We start from the raw sequence: 19737 nt of genomic DNA on the forward strand, positions 1-19737 counted from the left end.
AATGATAGGAAATTAAATGGACGTTCACATTGAAGTGATTCAAACTCAGATGCCACCTTGAGAAGCGAGAGCATCACATGTCTGCATTGTTTGATGAGTCCACCCAAACACGTCATAGACGAAGTAGATTACAGGTCCTTTTCCAATCGTGTAGAGTGGAAGATCTCCTAACATGGATTTGGTTCCTTTCGGTATGTAATCTACTTGAAATGGTGGCATAGTTGCGCAAATTTCTTCGACTCGAGACATGGTGACCATCTCGCTGTCAATTGGAAGCTATGAGAAGACAGATCCGGCGTATTCCCTTGCTCCTTTGGTGAGGTTCACTTTGTTGGCTTTTGCTTAAGACGAGACAGTTGAAGGCGATCGATCGGGAATGAGAGCTACAATCTTCTCCCGCTTAGTATAGCTAGTATACTGATTTTGAAGATTGTTTAACGATTTCGGTGATCGAGCCTGGAGCTTTATACATCATTCATCGAAAACAGCGACAAAACATCACCACATCTTGCAATTGTACGGGTTTTTCGTGATTTGCCAACCGTTTTAGACATTTCTACCCAAGAGACGCCATATAAATTATCAGACATAGTAACTAAACGTCAACTTGAGTTGCTGTCTCAACTTTTGTTCCATTCGTCTTGTCACACCCACATTTCACTTCAGCTCCCATTTCGTCACGATTCGAATCATAAGGTTGTCTGCGATTTAAAGAGCTTTAGACTCTTACCAGGTATGTGCTGTAGTGATTGCACCTGCTCTTTTGCTCCCGTTCGACCGATTGCTATAAGCTAATTTCCAATCGAAAATCTTAGAAACTAGCACCGTATAATACAAAATGTCACAATACAAGGCCGTAGTCTTTGACATTGGAGGTGTAGTCGCTCAATCGCCACTGGCTGGCATTGCGAAATACGAAAAGAAGCATGGAATACCTGTCAAGTACATTGATGCCAACATGTGAGTGAAGCTTGTCAACATTCAAAACAACAATTATTATTTCGATCTTGGCACTGCTACCAAGCATACATGACGCTCATTTAGCATCTTCTTGTTATATCGATCGTACCAGTCTGCCGAGCGTACTTGGACCCTCATTTGACACCCTTTTTTATTTTGATCATATAGCGCTGCAAGAAACGACTCTGGTGGAGCCTTCCAACGTATGGAACGTGGAGAGTTACATCCGTATGTGTTCATCATTCAGTTTTTGTCGCAATACATCCAGCTAACAAGTTCGTCCCGTAGACCAAAATTCTACGCTATTTTCGGAGCCGAGTTGAGTGAACCAGGAAACATTGAAGTGTATAAAAAATACTTAAAGCTCAAGGGTCGACGTAAGAAGCTGCCTTGCCATAACTCATCGTATTCCCGTCTGGAGGCGAGTCTCACACCTTCCATTGACCTTCAATTTAGCAATTCCTGACCTTCCAAAAGAAGGATACAAGATTGACGGAGAAGAGCTATTCCACATGATGATGGGAGAAGCCAAGAACCTGGATCCCCTAGTAGTCAACGCCATCAAGAAGCTCAACGCCAGTGGCAAATTCAAAGTAGCCGCCTTAACAAACAACTATCAGCCAGCTGAAGGAGCCGACAAGGACGAATCTATACTGAGTTCAGACAGTCATAGTCCACAAGCCGTCAACCTCCGTGAATTGTTTCACGAGTTTGTAGAATCTAGCAAGACTGGAATGAGAAAACCAAACCCAAAGATTTATCAACATACTTGTGATCTGATTGGTGTCAAACTTGAAGAATCGGTACGTGATATCTTCGTTGTGAGAGGATATTTACAATGCTTGACGTTCCTACCTTGATTAGATCTTTTTGGATGATATCGGAACCAACTTGAAGGCTGCGAAGAAGCTCGGGATGGCAACCATTCGTGAGTGGTTGATTGCGTGTGATAGTTTGGCACGTTCTAGTTACTAACTTTACTGTATAACTTTAGAGGTCAACATTGGTGAATCTCGTAAAGCCATTCAACAGTTGGAAAAGTTGACTGGACTCTCATTGATAGATGATAGCAAACTCTAGTCGAGTCATAACAATAGATTCTTTTTACACTTGACTTTGAAATCAGTTTGCCCGTCTATCTTTTGTTCTGTATTATGGTTGATTCAAAGTCCACAACTACTCGGACGAAAACTGGGCCTTTCACAGTCATTAGACGAAATTCACGCGTTCTAATAGCACAAAGAACTCATTTGATACCTGTGAATCCGTTCAGGTGGCTATCTCCTCTCATGTCTTATTGTCATTATTTTCATTCACCCCCATATCAACATCACCACTAACTGACCAAACGTACGCGAAAACAGTCGTTCTGAACTAGATCCCGTACAAGTAACTCGGTGAAACGAACAGGCAGTACAATGGCACCTACGACTACTAAAAACAGCACGGCATTTGAAGTGGAGGTGATTGTTTCACGGGCCCACAAGATTCCCAAATCAATCAATTCCAAAATCGAGGCTGCAAAGAAGGCTAAGGAAACGTACGTCCCGTTCTACCGCATTTACATCGAATCTGATGTATATTCCTGTACTAACTCTTCTCCTCTCCCTTTATCTACCCATCTCGCCCCTCTTCTCCGTCATCAACATTTCCGACATTTTCGCTGTTTTTTGCATAAATCATATGTTCTACGACATACCGGGACTCTGTTTATTTTGGAAATTACAGTGTCGACCCAAAGGCAATCAGTGCCAAATTATCGGCCGCGGAGGGGCGTAAGAAGGTACGACAACCTTCCTCTCTTTTCGTTTTTTCCAAATTATTTCCCAAATTTTTAAAAAATGGGGGAGAGAACGAGGAACGAGGTGAACGGAACGACTAGTTCCACAATAGATATCGCTATATTTTATGTTGTAAAAGCAAGACATGCCGTTTCTAGACTCGGATCTACTCTCCTTTTGTTTGAGTAACACCCCGCCCTTCCAACCAAAAAACCACAATAGGAACTTGAAACCCAAAAGGTTACCAAAGCTAAGGAGACCGTAGACAAGGCCAAGCAGGTCGCTTCTCGATCGAGACAAGCCTCTGAAAAGGTATATTGGCACTCTGTTAGAGATGTTGTACTTGATATACTCACAATCCCATTCAAACTCTGTAGCAAGAACACGAACAACTCCAGCATTTGAAGGAGAAATTGGACCATGCTGCTGAAAAGAAGACTGAAGTTGTAAGTCTGCAATGATTGTTGATTCCAAGAGGTGGTGAACTGACCAATTTATCTCATCAATAGCAACGCCAAAAGCGTCAAAAGGTCGAAGCCCAATTGACTCGAGCTCGGTAAGCGCGTCCATGATACTTATTTTTCACAACAAATCACTCATATTCTCTTCATCATGCAGCTCAACCAGCTCCATCTCATCTACCTCCGTGGCCGTTACTCGTGAAGCTCTCGACTCTAAACTGAACGCTGCCAAGGCCCGTCGTGAGACTCTTGAAAAGGAACAAAAGGCTAAACTGGCTGCTCATGAAGAACATGCCAAGATTGTCCGAAAACGAAAGAGCCAACACGTCGAGTAAAACCAAATGGACCGTATAACAATCTATAAAAGTGTGTTTTTCTCGCTGTAAATCCAAAAGTGTTATATGAGATGGGTGCAAGGGGGAGGAAGAGTTGAGAGATATTGGAATGGAAGGGATACGAGTCGTATTTTTTAATGTATAATATGTTCTTTTTTGACCCCTGAATGGATGGAGGGAAGGGGATGAGAGTGCTTGTGTTTATCGTGAAACTGTAAACCAATGTTTTTGAAACAAAATCGTAAAAAATGTGTGGAGTTGTATATAAAAACTCAAATCAAAATGCAAAAAATACCATTTATGCCAACTAACTACAGAAATCAGTGCTCAGGTTCGTCAACATCTTCGTCAGCAAGTTGAAGATGCTTTACATGTTTCGATACTGATTCGGCTTCTTCGTCATCATCCTCGTCTTCATCTTCTTCATCTTCAAGGTCGTCCTCCAAATCAAAATCGTCCTCGTCATCAGCGTTAGTAGCTTGAGCCTTCGCCACTATCTTTTCAGCACCTTCCGTATCTCCCTTATCCATCTTCCTGAGATATGAGCGGCGGTGTCGTTCACTCATACTTGCCAATAGAGCTTCGAGTGATTGTTGTTCGCTCAATAGTTCTTCTGGGAGCTTCACGGTCCTGCGACATCGAATAGGAGTCAGTTCAAGATCCAGTATAACATACAGATTCCCACCAACATACGCAGGTAGCACGGTCTCAGACAGTCGACATTTAGCACAAACTCCGGCCTCGTTAGCACACTTGTTGCAAATAACGTGGTATGCATCGGTGATTGCCTTGTTTCTGCATTGAAGACATGTCTTTGGTTGCGTTAGAGGCTTGTACTTGTTATACTATATAAGATACAAGGCGTTAGTCGACATGTTGTTGGTGCTCTGGATCACCAAAAAAAAAGATGAATCTACCCTTCGCCTCCATTCGATAATGTCTTTACAGTGCCTGCAGAGACCTTTAATTGGGAGCTTTTCGATATCTTGGGATTTGGTTGACTTGTTTTTACTATAAACGGAACGGGTTAGCTTAATTGCTTGTACGTGCGATTCGTTCAAGTGACAGACGTACTAGGCATAGGAGTTCTTGTACTTCTGGGGCCTGTTTGACCTCTTTTCATTGCCTGTCGAGACTCGGCCTGTATCCACCATATTCAAGTAAGTCTCTTCCTAAGTTCAAAGTTGAATGTTGTCAAAAGTGTGAATGTTTTGCGAATTGCAAATGTGCATGGAAGGACAAGCACCGGAAATAGTACTAATTTATTCTTTATTTTACAAAGATATCACAATGGAGCGACGATCTCGTGGAGAATCATTCTCTTCACTTCCACCATTATCGACATCAACTGGCAGTCAGCCGAATTCAAGTTTGCTATCACCACCACTACCTCGGAGACCTAATGATGTCACTTCCCCGCCACATCAAAGGAATATCTCCACTTCTTCCATCCGCTCAAACCACTCGTTCGCTTCCTCCCAATTGGCTTCGTCACCGGACAGATTCTACCAGTCCAGCATCAATTCTCGATCAACTACTCCCATACCAGTGTCGTCGGAAAAGGATGTAGCCATTGCGATGCCTCAGACAGAGATCTTTGTTTGTCCCATTTGTAGTACGTTATGTACACTTGCTGGGTGAATATGTTGAAGCCATGTATGCAAACTCACTCAAACTCGTTCCCCAACAGATGATGTGATGGTGTCGTTGGCCCAATTGAATCAGCATTTAGACGATTCACACTATGACGATGAGTGAGCGCGTTTGTTTCTAATACCTTTTTGTTTATCCTATGTTTACACCACACTTTCCAGCCCGGCTGCAGCCATCGCAGCCTGGTTTAGAAAAACGCAACGTCAAATACTAAACCCATTAGAGAAATTGTCCACGCAATTCTCAGCTGCTGCTGCGGTACCATTATCAAAATCAGTCTCAAATCTAAACATAAATTTCAACTCTCTACTACCACCACCTGTCGCCGCCGCCGTTGGAGTCTCACAACAAAATAATCTGGAACTGAATCAAAACATATCATCAGTCGTACAAACATTTGGTCTTCCCATTGCTGGCAATCCAGGCGCCTCATCGTCATCATCAAATCATAACAGTGGTGCATTTACAGCAGCCATAGCATCCTCAGTACAAGTCACATCTCCCGAATCAACATCTGAAATCACCGTCACAAAAGACCACTGGCAAAGAGAGGGGCCATATGATACATGCTCCTTCCCAACATGTAAAAAAGCACTACACAACAATGCACCATTTGAAACCACTCGTAAACACCATTGTCGGAAATGTGGCAAGATTTATTGCGATACTCATGCAAACTACCAAATGAAACTGGCTCCGCACGACGCGAGACATGATGCTGTGAATGGGGTGTGGTGTAGGGTGTGTGAGACTTGTTATAAAGGTCGGGAGGGGTATATAGAACCTATTGGTACATTGCGGAATCGGACGAATCTGTTTATCAATGCGAGGAGGGGGCGTGTGGATAAGATTAATTTGGATGTCAACAAGCTAGAAAAGAGATTGGAGAAGGTGTGTGATGCTTATCGACCTTGTGGTAGCAAAGTATTTCCGGGCTGATTTTGTGTTTTTGTTTTGTTGCCAACCTTAGCTCGTTCGAATGTATTCGGAAGGGGCCAATTCAACAGGTGCCAAGGCGCTTGCTAGATCATTACGGAATACGAAATGTAAGTGAAGTGATTCGAATCGTCATCTGTGGCACACACATTTACAGCCTTTAACAATTTTTTCAGCCATGGAACAAATGGTGGTCGCATGGCAAGACGATCGATCGGTTCTAAATTGTCCTCTCTGCGGGTATGGATTTTGTGTACTGGCTGATTTGCAATTCACAGATCATAACTGTCCACGTTCTTTTGGCCTTCAAGATCTACCTTCAATCCCTTAAACATGCGACGTCATCATTGTCGTTTATGTGGACGAGTCATTTGTGGACAGGAGTCGTGTAGCAGCATTGTCCAACTATACGAATCCATGGCTGGTCCACCTATACCTACTCCTTCGACATCAAGTAGTACTCCACAACCATCACAACAACGACCATCAACCCCTTCCATAAGTAGTGGTGGTGATGATGACGATGATAAAGATCAAGTGGTTGGTGAAGTTCGTGTGTGTAGAGATTGTAGGAGGCTAGTTTTCAGGTACTGAATGATTGATGGAGCACGGTAAATTTTTTATTTAACTCTGCGCATGCTTTCAATAGGAGGAGAGAGCAGATTCTAGAAGCTGCGAATCAACCAGCGGTTATGAAAATATGTCAGGTATGATTACTTGGTAAAGGTGAGGACGTGATCGTGTCCGTTGACTCGATTCCTTTGACAACAGGCTGTTGCTCGGTATCGAAACTTTATTGAAGAGCTGCTTCCCAAGTTCAATACTCTGGTGGTTAATATGGTGTAAGGACATGCTTGTCTACGGAACCCATTCATCGGGACTTTAATCTCTTTGCTTTCTTGATGTTTAGAGGACGAAAAGTGGCAGTCGAAGACCGTGATTATCAACTGGCGCTTCGATATCGCAAGAATCTGCTCGACTACTTTTCACAGTTGGATGCATTGGGTAAAAAAGCCAAAGCTCTACCATCAAAAACATCATCCACAGCACGATTACATCAAAACATTTACATGGCAACCAGTCAATATCTACAAGCCAACATGTATACTCTTCAATTGATGCCCAAAGTATTCAAAGATCAGCCGCAACTACCATCTAAATCTATAAACGAAGTCGTTGGAAATGGTCATGCTCCTGAATCCATAGGGAAATTACGAGTCTTGACTGGTGCTGAGAAGGCTGAACTCGAGTCTTGTAAAGGCAGTTTGAATGTCTTGTTGGAACAGGTTGCCAATGTAGAAACGTTTATAGCTGATGCGACAAAGAAGAGGCGGTTTGAAGATGCCTCGTCGTTGAAGGAGTCTCTGGAGGAATTGAAGAAGGAGATTGATGGTGTTCGGAAACGAATGGCTGAGTTGACTAGTGGTAGTAGTGGTAATGCGAAGTAGGAAATATTTAATCATGTTAATAATTTGTATAGAATTGCATACACATTAGGTATGTCTTCATCACACAAACCAGCTTGGTTGACAGACGCCGAGATGTATTTGAAGTTATTGATTTACAGTTATATCAAATGTTCTCTTTACACAGAGCGCTATTAGAACTGATTGCCTTTCCAGCGAACCATTTCAGTCCTTTCCACCATAACATGCCTTTTGACTGGTATTTCGAGGCCCAATAAAAGTGAAAGTGAAGTTAGATCGATTAGGTGACCGTCCGTATAAAAGTGCTTAATTGTTGGCATACCGCCTCTGCAACTTCACGGACACAGTCTACCGAAGAAATGCGAAGCGAACGACGCACGTCTTCAACCGAGTGGAGAATGAATGCCAACACGGATTGTCAGTCAAAAAAACGAGATGTTGATCAACAAAAATCCAATGCCACCCGAGATCTCAGTGCACCAAAGCAACCCTCTTGACCGGCGTCCGTACTAATTGTTCCAATACTGTCGAATTTCGACGATCTTCAACAGATATCGGAGCGAACAGCTCGTCAGTGTCTCCATAGTCAATGAAACTGTGAGGCTGACACTATGGTGTCTAGTGTGTGTTCAAGCTGCCCACCCAAAGCTTCGAAACAGGTCTGTCAGAATGCCTCATCCCAAGTTTGTAAAGCCTCAGACTCTTTCACGGCCACTCATAGAATTGTTGAAGGAAAACAGGATGTAGGATATATTGCTGGAGAGGCTTAAAATAGAGCCTTTCTACTTACATTAAACGATAGACGATAGTCGATAGTAACATTTTCGACGCGGACTTTGCCCTTGAACGCGTCGCAGTGGTCTTCAGCGTTGAAATGCTATGTGACTCCAAAATCCGGCTTTTCGGCAAACTATTGGCCAGAACTCATATTAGCAGCCGGAACGTCGCTCAAGGTATGCAAGTCTTACATCCAGAGCTTCAATAGGTCGCGACTCTACTCACAAACACGCACATCACCCGGTCTTCAAACGCACAATCACGCTTCACTATTCAGCAAGCCAAAGACGCATCTAGGCTAACCAAAATCCTATCTACTGGTAGTAAATCAACTATAATAATGGAATCGTGGAGATCACAGCCTACGCAACAAACGGGAACTGCCAAAACCGAACCAAAAAAGAAGGACGACGACGATTGGGATTCTGATGTTAGTTATTCTCAATATGCCGCTTCTAGACGTGGAGATAACACTGTTTTTCTATTAGCCAAGCTTTGTCAACGACGTATCAGAAAAGAATTCCCGGTGGGGCTCCAAGTCGAATGGTGTCGCATCAAAGGCCGATAAAGACGAGATTGTCGATATTGCTGAACTGAGGAAGCACATTACCCAATCACATGATGAAAAGACATCAAAGGAATGGATTCAGAAAAACGGTGGAGACGTCAAGCAGAGCTATGTATGTGTCATCAGTTTCGAGATCGTGTGGGTTTGCTAACACGGTGATTTTTCTCAGGGCGTTAAACTTGACGACAAGAAGTAGATCATACCATATATACTACTGTAACCACTATTCAGACGTTTCGAGAGGAAATTATATTTTCAAGGGGTATTCAGTCAAGTACACACATACACACACTTCTACTATACATTTCGTTTCCCAAATATCAACACACTTAAAGTACAAACCTAAGAAATATGAGAATCATGTGAGAAACTACGACGACACAGTCCAGGCATAAAAGCGATTCAGGCCTCACAGAAATTGCAAGTCTTCTTCAGAGAGTTTCGCCAGCGCGTCCATATCCTTGCCTATGGCAGACTGGAAAAGAGCCGCCTTCTTCTCTTGCAATTGTATGATACGACTCTCTATAGAGTTCTCGATAATCAGTCGAGTGATTTTGATTGGGCGTACCTGCCCCAATCTGTTGTGAAAGATGTAAGAATCCTGTTCTGGCATTCTCGGGGAAGATCAAGTTCAGTGCACCGGCTGATACTCACCTATGAATGCGATCAAAAGCTTGATCTTCAACCTGCAGAATGAGAGTAGGGTCAACATGAATAGCAACATATATAGCGTCAGACTCGACATACCGAAGGATTCCACCAGGGATCCATTATAAATACATTCGAAGCTTCAGTCAAGTTCAATGCCACGCCTCCAGCTTTGAGAGAGACAAGAAAGACGGTGATTTCAGGATTCGTCATGAAACTTCGGATGACTGAGGCGCGTGCCTCAGGTCCCATGCGTCCATCGAGCTTTACTGCTGAAAATCCACCTGCAAAGACAGAACGGGATTTTTATCGATGTTTGCGCCCTGATCCGAATATGAAGTACTATACCTCGGGAGAGACGCCATTGAATGAGGTCCAAGAAAGACACAAACTGAGAAAACACAATGCTTTTAGAAGTATGGTCCTCCGAGCGTAATTTGGTAAGTTCTTCAACAAGAGCTATCAAGGGCGAGCATTAGTCTCAAGCTTTTAGATATCAGTAAACAGAGGGAGCAGTTTACCTTCGATCTTGGTAGAGCTTCTCCAACGAGACAAATCAATCTTGTTGACGATACTAGTCTTGAACAGGCCTCCAGAACCAGAAGATCCACGACTTTCTTCCTTTGGCTCAATGGTTGGTTGCGACAAGTCAATCGTCACATGTTGAGAGCATACAGGGCAGCGAGGATGTTCATCATCCGGAGCACTTTCTATGTACTGTTTGATATCTTCTCGACAGAATATCTACATTCAAAGCATTAACGTGAGTTAGACTAAAGGATCGAACGTTGTATTGAAGCTCGCAACTTACATGCTTGCATTTAGAAACGATAGCGTCTTCAGCAACCTCACTACAAATTCCACAAACCAGACTTTCAGGGTTCGAAGAATTCGCTCCTTGGAGCTTGGTAAGGACCAAATCAGGATGATTTACAGCTAATCTCATACGGCTGAGTAACGAGAAAATCGAAGCTAGATGTGCAGAATGTAGTCTGTAAGTCGTTTTCAACGAGAAAATGGAGTTGACAACGCACCATAGTTGTTGAGTACAGTCCCAGATCTGACATATGTAGAGAACGTCGTCTGTGAGTCCGTGTACAAAGACTCATAAAGCTCTTCTTCAGCTTCATTGAATACATCGCGTCGAATAGATACGATACGTGGAGGCAATCCAAGATCATCAGCTTTCTCAACCTTAGTTCGTCGGATCATGATGCGATCAAGCAACAATCCAAGCTTCCCAAAAGCGTCTCTACCCTCTCCAGCTGATCCGAAAGCTTGGATGGGTTTCAAAATTTCTGCATTCCACCAACAAAAATGTCGATGCGACGTATGGCCACACTCTGAAGCAAAGATGGGATTGGAAGGTAATCAATTTTTTGGCTCCAAAACGTGTTTTTTTGGCACAAACACATACCACATCTCGAGCTATTTTGAAACGACCAAGTCTTGAGCTGGCAGGGGCAGTCTTTGCAGTAGTACATTGAGAATGGCTTTGCATCCAAGAACCGAATGAGCGAATAGAGCTCCCCAACTCTATTTTGCAAAGGAGTGCCCGTCATAGACCATCGACGAGTCGTGTCAAGAGCAAAGACAGCACGGGCAGTTGAACTTGAGCGATCTTTGATTGCATGAGCTTCATCCTGCCATGATGAAGGGCCAAATATTGTTGAACACCAAAAACTGGCGAAGATAAAGGAAGGTCATACCAGAATGACACGACCCCAAGTAATCTTGTGAAGGATCGACTTTTCCTTGACAAGCTGTCCTTGTCGTTTGAATCCATAGTGCTGCTTACGATGTCCAGATTCAATGATCGAGTAAGTTGTCAATACGACATCGAAAGCCTCGAGCTCTGCAGTTTTGGTGATTCGATTGGCTCCATGAAAGACGAGCACCTAGTGGCGAGAGAAGATATATCTTGCGGGTGAGCTGCCATACTTTTGCCCATGCTTTCGGTGTTTCATTGTTTACCTTCAAGAGATCGGGTACAGTTCGTTCCTGAAACTCTGCATACCATTGTAAAAGAGCACTAAATCACGGAGGAGCTGGTGAGACCCCCTCTTCAGGAGGAGACATAGGGTTTCGAGAGATGAAGGAAGTTGAACTTACACAGTGGGACAGATGATAAGATTCGGCTTAACATCACGTCTGGTTACGAGCAGCGATATCATCTGAAACGATGAAAAAATCAGGAAGAATCAAGAAAAATCCACCCTATCGAATGCAACACAATCTTACTTGAATAGTCTTCCCCATCCCCATCTCGTCAGCTAGAATACCACCATGGAACTAATCAAAAAACAAGTCAATATCAATACCACATTTTGAGTAAGGATTAAACCACCTACATTGGACTCTTCCTGTGCTTGCAACCAATGAACACCCTCACGTTGAAAAGGCAACAATTTAACTGTAATCTCTTCAGGCTGATCAATCATCTCAGGTGTAACTGGCTTGACATTTTCTCGTAGTTCGTTCCAAACAGTTTCAAGATGCGGATGTATCTTATAGACTCCCTTCATCGGGTTTCTGTATACAGGTCGACGAGGAGCAGCTGGCCGACGTCGTCTTCGTGCAACCGGCTGTTCTGCCTCGGCGGCTGCTTCCGGCGCAGCAGCGGCAACAGGAGCGTTAGCAGCTACTACTTCATCATCACCACTATCACTGTGTTCGGACAGTGATTCATCATCACTAGATTCACGAACAATACGACGCTTGCGAGGTAGTGCGGGCTTCTTTCCTTTAACATCTACAGCTGGCTGCTTTCCTTTAACATCTTTAGCAGGTACTGGTCTCGTTGATTTAGATTTAGGGTTCGAGACTACTATTTCCACGTCATCGTCATCGTCTTCGTCCACGTCATTGTCATCTTCTTCTTCCACGTCAGCATCATCATCAACAACAAATCCAGCGTTCTTGCTACTATAATTTCTTTTAGATCCAGACATCGATCGATTGACTCCAGCATTCGTCGTTTTTGGAGCCTGGAAATCATCCTCATCGTCATCATCCTCTTCTTCAGGTTCAGATTCCTTGTCCTCCATTTCAAACTCACTAGCGGAACCATCCGACGAATACTGCTGTTCTTCTTCGTCTTCACTTATAAGGATGGCCTTGTCGGGTGAAGAAGCAGGCTTGCCTAACTTTGAGCTTTTCGAAGCTGGGGGCTTTTTTGACGTGGACGATGATGCCGAGGGGGTGGCAGATGCAGATCGTGTGGTTGAGGCCCTGCGAGTCGAAGATCTACGAGTCTAATATACGGGAATCAGCGTAAGCTCGAAAGGATCAAATTCCGTGTGCAATAGTTTGATGACAATTTACCAATTGAGAAACAGCTGAGGGAGATGCCGTTTTCGACGCTGGTGGAGTATCATACATCATTTCAGCATCATTTTCGGAGTCATCGTTCTTGAGCTTTGGGGCTTTGAGTCGTTTTCGAGCTGCTGTAGCTTCGGTTTTACTTGTCGAGGCTCGTTTGCGGTGATGAGAGAGGGGAACGTCATCCTCGCTATCAGAGTCCATTTTGGAATTATGATGTTGAATATGTAAAGCTGGCCCTATCTCCCCCAATCCACTCTGCTCAGTCTAGAACGAATGTTGAAACGAAATTGTTGGAGAAAAACAGTGACTGCTGGACCAAACCAAGTCAAAACAGCTGTGCAGCTCTGGCGAATTAACGAACGTGATATTTTCAAACTGACAACTAACTTATGTACATTCTACCAATTCTCGTAACTTAGCACATGCGTTTTTGAGCTCGTGAACTCTGCGGAGCTTCAATGGCTTCTTTTCGTTTTCCAACTGTTTTACTCGGAGATTCTGATGCACTTCCAACCATTCCTCCTAGATCTTCTCTCAATGCACCCGCATGTATTGCCAGACGTGATGGAGTCTTGGCCGGATACTGCAGGGTACGAACTACACTCCTGGGCGTAGTAGGTTTCGAGGCAGATCTTGAGGGGGGTGGGAGTGTTTTCGTCCTATATCGAGATCAAGCATCAGTCTGCAGTTAGTGTGTCGAGAATGGAGCCATTTAAACTCACGTTCTCGTCGGAGATTGCCATAAAAGTGGATTTTCCAGCAATGACGTGTCGACAAGCTGCGTCCAGTACAGAGTACGTCAGACTAGTTCATCCTCAATATCTGGAAATCGACAGGCGTACCTTCAACTTGACTTCTTCACGTTGCAACCCTTCCATTCGAGCCAAGAAAGCAGTAAAGCTGTGTTCAATCTTTTCTTCAAGCCGGGTCTGCACTTGATCGATGCTGGCTAGAATAGCGGTAACACGGGCAGAAGTCTCCTTCTTGGAAGCCGTAGTTGCTGTGTCCGTTGTGCTCTTGATTTGTCTCACGGCAATCTTGGATTGCTCGGACACTACAGACAGGAGTAAATGAGATTGTGGAAGTCCATTATCGCTAAACTTCTTCTTGATGTACCAGCCGCGACAAGTATGTTAGACTGGCGTTCAAAATGCTTTTGAATCAAATCGGACTGCTCTTGTGCAAATTTGAATGTCAATTCCGATAGTTGCCGTGTAAAAGTCTCGACATGTGAAGCACTTGAGGTATGGATTGACTCTACAGCAGCTTCACTATTGGCTACTGTCGTAGTCTCAATACTCTACAAGAAGCGAGAATGAGATTATGTGGGGGAAAAAAAGGATGACACGTGTAAAAATTACCTGTCCGAGTTCCGTCAAAGCGTCCTTGGTTATTTCGCCCAAAGTTGATATCTCATGATGTATTTTGTTTAGCATGTCTTGCTTTTCTTGAGCGATTGCTTTGTTGAGGTGATCGGTTAGCGGCACAGTTGAGATTTCAAGGTCAATCCGCTGTTACCTTGACATTGCTGTTCGATCTTCGCCTTCCACTCTTGCATGACCAGTTTGTTTGAAGCATTGGCGGCTCTCATTTCAGCTAAATCAGGAACGACGATTAGACAAGAAGAAGAAGAACGGCTCGAAGTGCACAATGTCTTGTTGACAACTTACCCAACTTGGGCTGCAAATGCTGGTAGGTATCCACTTGACGTGTTAGGGACTCCAACTTTTGTTGTAGACTGGCCATCTCTGCCTCGTTTTGACTCATCACAGCCTAGTTGAAAATAGGCTTCAGGAACGTCTCAGTTGCACACATACCAACGCAGCACACTAACTCTAATGTACTCGGAATCCACCACTGGACGATTTCGAATTTTTCTCACACTTGAAGCATACGTCAATGTATTGTAGCTTTCGAAATCAGTGAGAGGAGAGAGAGTGGCTACCATCAACGTCCTTGCCTGACCACCGATGCTGTCTTGCAAAAGCCGAGTCAACTTGGAATCTCGATACGGAACTACTTGCTAAAGGTTAGATTGACAGCGAGGTAGTGAACAAATAGCAAAGGAGACTTGCCATGAGCGGATCCATCATTCAGAGCGTTAATAACCCGGCCCAACGCCAACAGACTGACATTAATATTTCCAGCTTCTTTGATACTGCCACCTACTACACCAGATCGCTCTATATTCTCAGAGCCAGCTAGATCAACAATTGTTAATCTGCCGCGACAAAGGTAGTCTTGTCGGTTTGCGAGTTTCTCCTTAATATCCAACATGCATATAGTATGAGATCGACTGGATCGTTGATTGAGGAGAGTTTCTGAAGTCTTTCGTGCTTCAGCACAACGGATTATAGTTTTTAGTAAATCGGTGCTGTTGTGGAAGTCTTGTGCACTTAATCCTAGCACTTTGACACCAGATCCTTCAGCGTTCGAATGAATACGTAATGATTCTCGAGATGCGGTTTGTGGTGCCATCAAGTCCATCATTTCTTCATTGTAGATTTCCAAATAGCTCATTTGAATGATAGCATCACTGCCCTTGAGCTCATCAAACAACATGTTGCATATACGAGGAAGGATTCCGGCTCGTTCAGACAAAGCAGCTACATGCATAATTGTAAGACTTGTTCACATACATGTTTAAACACAGCAAAGACTCAACTTGTTGGATCATCTTCAGAAGGCAAGTCAGCACCGAGTATTGTATGTGTCTTTCCAGAAGAAGTAGCACCGTAAGCGAATATAGTGCCACTAAAGCCACATAGCGCAGATTCCACGACCTTTGAGACGGCTTCATCAAAGACAGCTTGCTGATTGCATTCTTGAGGAAAGACATGGTCAAATTCCCATCTCTTGTCACCAGCGATGATTGCTTGTCTTCCATCTCGATCACATTCAAATGCAGTGGAGGAAGGTACTTCGCTACCATTTGGAGGCCTGATTCTGACGGCAACTAACAATTGAAAACGTCAGTATTTTGTTGCGAGTAGTTCTTTGCGCAGACATGACAAACTGAAGAGCGCAAACACGACGGCCACATGCTGATGTAACAGATAACACTTGCCTCTTATTGTTTCGTCTGTTCCTTCCATCTTGACTGTGATTCTATTGGGCTATCGGATTTAAACGTTTGTCGAGTTGTGACACTGTGACGAGCGACGCATTGCAAGTTGAAGGACGCGTATACAAAGATTATATAACATTTCATTTGATTTTGAACTAGATTGGGTGCTCGAATATCAGTGTTTCGCGAAACTCAAGTGCATTGCGCAGAATACACACGTCGATCAAGAGGCCCTGACAGCACGGACTACCACTTTTTTGTTGGATCGCAGAGCAATTCATAACGTTCGAGACCTTCTAACCCCGTCTTGCTTTGTACATAGCCCGTCTCGTCTTTTCCAACTGCTCTGCCACACTCACAATTTCAGAAAGGCCACGCTCACAGTTTTCAGTAAACGCCACCAAAGAAGAGTGCATTCACATTCTTTACATACCAATAGCGTCACATAAACCCGTCAAACCTCTCTGCATCCGCCACTGAACCACTGAAAATCAAAAAAATGGGAGACGACAGTGAAACCACCGTCGAATTTGATGATGATGTGATCGCCACAATGAATGTTGACACCTCCATGGATGATTTACGTGCTGCGATGGCCCAGCTAGACCGCAAAAAGGGTGAAATTGTATGTGCTTGTGTGCTTCGACAACGATTGCATCACAACAGTTAGTGTTGATGGAGCTCACACCGTCCAATACACGGTTGAAGACTGCTTTCGCATCACTCAAGAACGTGTCGATCAAGCTCATACCGCACAATCCACGGTTAATAGGAACGACGACGGGATTTTGAACAGCAAAATGAAGATCGACGACGGGAGATGATTGAACGTCAGTCGTCAATGGCTGATCCCAAACAAAGGGACATGTACAAGAAACAGCTGGATTTGATGAAGTAGGTCCTAAGCTCTCCGTCTTTCCAACTTGATGCACCCGGTAAATACTAACTGTCAATTTCAATTTCCTGCAGAATGGTGGCAAGAAATTCGGAAATGAGAGTTCGAACAGACACCCAAAATTTAAATCAATCAATCTACCGGCTTCAAAAGCTTACACAACAAAAGCAAGATACTGGTACGATTATGGGCACTCCTTTCCACTTCCTCCAACTTATTGCCTCACATTCACTTACACACGCACTTACACGTTCGCTTGCACTCAGAATCAAGGAATCTGGCAGACAAGCTAGACAAAATGGGTGCTAATTTCAAACAGCTTGGTTTCAATCCGGATGATCCGCTATTGGCGGCAGTCCAAGCTCGAATGGCTGACAAGAATAAAGCCATAAAATCGTTTGATGTCATGTTGTCGTATAACTGGAATCATCAATCAACAGTCATTAAGATCATGGAGGCCCTTGCCGCCCGAGGATTTACAGTGTGGCTGGATCTAGATCAGGAATGTGGTTGATTAGTGTTTACGACAACCAATATAGTCTTACGATTTGAAGTATTGTTATTAGATGGCTGGGGACGTGTATGCTAAAATGGCGGAAGCCGTTTTGGGTGCTCGAGTAGTGATACCGTGTTTAACTGCTGCCTACGAGGTATTGAACTGCAGGCAAACAAACTGATCCACAAGTTTCTGATCTTTTTTGACCCTGTAGGCATCACCAAATTGCAAGCGAGAGCTGGCTTTCGCTGCAGATCAAGTCAGGACGGGAAAGAAGATTATACCAGTCAGATTGGAAGATGGTCCCTTCACATGGTCCGCACTTATAACGGCTGGACTCTTGTGTATGTCGTGTCGTCAAGATGCTGAAGTTGACCTTCTCGTTCTTAACTCTACCTTCTCTCACATCAGACACGTATATCGGGCCAGACCAATTATCAACTGATGCAAAATGGAATGAAGTGATGGATTCACTCGCCAAAGAAGTTGGACGAGCGATTGACAAGACACCGACTTTAGCGTCTCCCGTGGAAACAACACCTGGTGTTGCTCCCTCTGGTTCGGAAGCACCTATAACTGCTGCTTCAGCTGTCACGGGTGTTGCGACACCGCCAACAACGCCCAAACTCCCTGAATTCAAGACATTGCCAAGGACACCACCATCTGGAACAATAACCCCTCCGATACCATCAAGTAATAGTGGTAGTGCTGATGTTGTGGAATTGCAGAGTAAAGTGGATGTATTGGAACAACGGGTGCATCATATGGAGGAGGTAATTGAAAAGCTCATTGATGCACAGAACCGCGGGAGGTCAAAATCATGGTTTCGTGGTCGACGTGGTTGATTAGACACGTTGGAGTAAATGTCATTTGCATCTTGTTAGCCCATATACACAATACATGACTTAAGTGTTCATAATCGTTGTGGGTGAGAAGCACGATGTTCTTGTATGACTGTTCATTCCATATAGTTCGAGGATAGATTACAAAGTTCCTTTCCCTTCAAAAAAGACACAAATGCACACCAAAATCCGACAAAACAAAACCTGTAAGCTTATCGAGGCACTGTCCAAAGTTCTTCTTTCAAAGCATGCAGAGTCAAGATCACATGGTGAGAAGGTTTAGTAGCCCTTAAAAAAAGTCCGACGCGTGTCGGCTGTCAAACTCCTTACAACCATCGTCCTGGTCGATTTTGTAGAATCGTTCGTTCAGCTTGACCTTCCGAAACAACCTTCTGTTACGTTTGAGGAGTAGCAGCCATGGTAAGAATGCATTACAATACCCGCTAATCTCGCTTGTTGACTCGGTGTTTCCCTCTTCAATCAATCGAGCTAACTTTTTTTCTTCTGGGTCTAGCCTCAAAACGAGCACATTGAAGAATCCATCAAAAAGCATGGTAGACGATTGGATTACGACGAGCGAAAGTATGTACAAATATTAGATCAACCACCGTCTCGTTCCCTTGGTTGTCTGGTTATCATTGACAACATTTCTCACATCAAACACTTTTTTTCTTAAAGGCGAAAGCGTGAAGCTCGAGCTGTCCGTGATCGTTCAGACAAGGCTCAAAACCTTCATGGTCTAAAGGCCAAGATCTTCAACCGAAAGAGATTCGTAGAGAAGATCCAAATGAAGAAGACGTAAGCTACTTTCACAAGAGGTGTGGTCGTAAAACTTATAACATTTCTACACTAGTATCAAGATGCATGAAGAACGAAACAACAAGAATAAAGCTGCAGAGCAACCATTACAAGAGGGTGCCATTCCTACCTTCTTGTTGGATCGTGAACAACAGCAACGGTCAAAAGTTTTATCAAACATGATTAAACAAAAGAGGAAGGAAAAGGCTGGTAAATGGGCCGTGCCTCTGCCCAAAGTACGAGCTGTCGATGAAGCTGAGACGTTTAGAGTTGTCAAGTCTGGAAAGAGTAAAAGTGAGCAAGTCAAAAACCTAGCTGTCGACAATACACTGAAACCCATTTCTCAACCGCGTGGTACTAACCCTCCATACTCATCTCTCTTTAGCCAAACAATGGAAGCGAATGATTACAAAAGCTACTTTTGTGGGTGAAGGATTCACTCGTAAACCACCTAAATACGAACGATTCATTCGACCCATGGGTTTACGATACAAGAAGGCTCATGTCACTCATCCTGAATTGAAGACTACCTTCCAACTCCCTATATTGGGCGTAAAGAAGAATCCTCAATCACCTTTATACACTCAATTAGGTGTCATCACAAAAGGAACAGTGATTGAAGTCAATGTGTCTGAATTGGGATTGGTGACTCAGAGTGGTAAAGTTGTCTGGGGGAAATATGCTCAAGTTACAAACAATCCTGAAAAGTGAGTGTCTGCTCGCATTCGACGAGTCTGGCCGGTGTTTTTCTGGCTTCATCCTCTCTTTC

General features: G+C 43.8%; 7 protein-coding genes across 7 annotated transcripts; 4 read left to right on the plus strand and 3 right to left on the minus strand.

Annotated features, from left to right (window-relative positions):
• Window positions 1-838: 838 nt before the first annotated feature.
• SmJEL517_g00668 (uncharacterized protein) lies at window positions 839-2040 on the plus strand (the record flags this gene model as incomplete). Its single annotated transcript, XM_031166597.1, has 6 exons — window positions 839-960; window positions 1129-1188; window positions 1249-1337; window positions 1417-1763; window positions 1825-1888; window positions 1955-2040. The coding sequence occupies 6 exons, from the start codon at window positions 839-841 to the stop codon at window positions 2038-2040; spliced, it is 768 nt and encodes a 255-aa protein (XP_031027670.1).
• Window positions 2041-3857: 1817 nt separating this feature from the next.
• Window positions 3858-4691, minus strand: SmJEL517_g00669 (uncharacterized protein; the record flags this gene model as incomplete). Its single annotated transcript, XM_031166598.1, has 4 exons — window positions 3858-4167; window positions 4231-4382; window positions 4455-4548; window positions 4612-4691. The coding sequence occupies 4 exons, from the start codon at window positions 4689-4691 to the stop codon at window positions 3858-3860; spliced, it is 636 nt and encodes a 211-aa protein (XP_031027669.1).
• A 136-nt stretch (window positions 4692-4827) lies between these two features.
• Window positions 4828-7574, plus strand: SmJEL517_g00670 (uncharacterized protein; the record flags this gene model as incomplete). Its single annotated transcript, XM_031166599.1, has 9 exons — window positions 4828-5152; window positions 5228-5291; window positions 5352-6081; window positions 6161-6236; window positions 6303-6366; window positions 6438-6713; window positions 6776-6833; window positions 6898-6968; window positions 7037-7574. The coding sequence occupies 9 exons, from the start codon at window positions 4828-4830 to the stop codon at window positions 7572-7574; spliced, it is 2202 nt and encodes a 733-aa protein (XP_031027477.1).
• Window positions 7575-8222: 648 nt separating this feature from the next.
• SmJEL517_g00671 (uncharacterized protein) lies at window positions 8223-9094 on the plus strand (the record flags this gene model as incomplete). Its single annotated transcript, XM_031166600.1, has 5 exons — window positions 8223-8240; window positions 8411-8506; window positions 8608-8760; window positions 8819-9010; window positions 9068-9094. The coding sequence occupies 5 exons, from the start codon at window positions 8223-8225 to the stop codon at window positions 9092-9094; spliced, it is 486 nt and encodes a 161-aa protein (XP_031027478.1).
• A 133-nt stretch (window positions 9095-9227) lies between these two features.
• SmJEL517_g00672 (uncharacterized protein) lies at window positions 9228-13071 on the minus strand (the record flags this gene model as incomplete). Its single annotated transcript, XM_031166601.1, has 15 exons — window positions 9228-9240; window positions 9312-9476; window positions 9553-9584; window positions 9646-9830; window positions 9895-10005; window positions 10068-10290; window positions 10358-10518; window positions 10581-10889; window positions 10964-11189; window positions 11256-11444; window positions 11521-11578; window positions 11659-11720; window positions 11788-11838; window positions 11898-12800; window positions 12871-13071. 15 exons carry the CDS (start codon window positions 13069-13071, stop codon window positions 9228-9230), a joined length of 2889 nt encoding a protein of 962 aa, XP_031027479.1.
• A 214-nt stretch (window positions 13072-13285) lies between these two features.
• SmJEL517_g00673 (uncharacterized protein) lies at window positions 13286-15965 on the minus strand (the record flags this gene model as incomplete). The annotated part of the gene is made up of 11 exons (XM_031166602.1): window positions 13286-13529; window positions 13593-13648; window positions 13713-13924; window positions 13987-14170; window positions 14232-14329; window positions 14389-14466; window positions 14541-14643; window positions 14705-14893; window positions 14980-15476; window positions 15536-15826; window positions 15887-15965. 11 exons carry the CDS (start codon window positions 15963-15965, stop codon window positions 13286-13288), a joined length of 2031 nt encoding a protein of 676 aa, XP_031027480.1.
• A 471-nt stretch (window positions 15966-16436) lies between these two features.
• Window positions 16437-19679, plus strand: SmJEL517_g00674 (uncharacterized protein; the record flags this gene model as incomplete). Its single annotated transcript, XM_031166603.1, has 11 exons — window positions 16437-16562; window positions 16710-16831; window positions 16907-17010; window positions 17099-17313; window positions 17399-17482; window positions 17543-17672; window positions 17740-18101; window positions 18685-18752; window positions 18849-18968; window positions 19024-19262; window positions 19354-19679. 11 exons carry the CDS (start codon window positions 16437-16439, stop codon window positions 19677-19679), a joined length of 1896 nt encoding a protein of 631 aa, XP_031027481.1.
• Window positions 19680-19737: the final 58 nt, after the last annotated feature.

The sequence above is a fragment of the Synchytrium microbalum genome (genome assembly GCF_006535985.1).
Source record: "Synchytrium microbalum strain JEL517 chromosome Unknown SmJEL517_scf0002, whole genome shotgun sequence".
NCBI lineage: Eukaryota > Fungi > Chytridiomycota > Chytridiomycetes > Synchytriales > Synchytriaceae > Synchytrium > Synchytrium microbalum.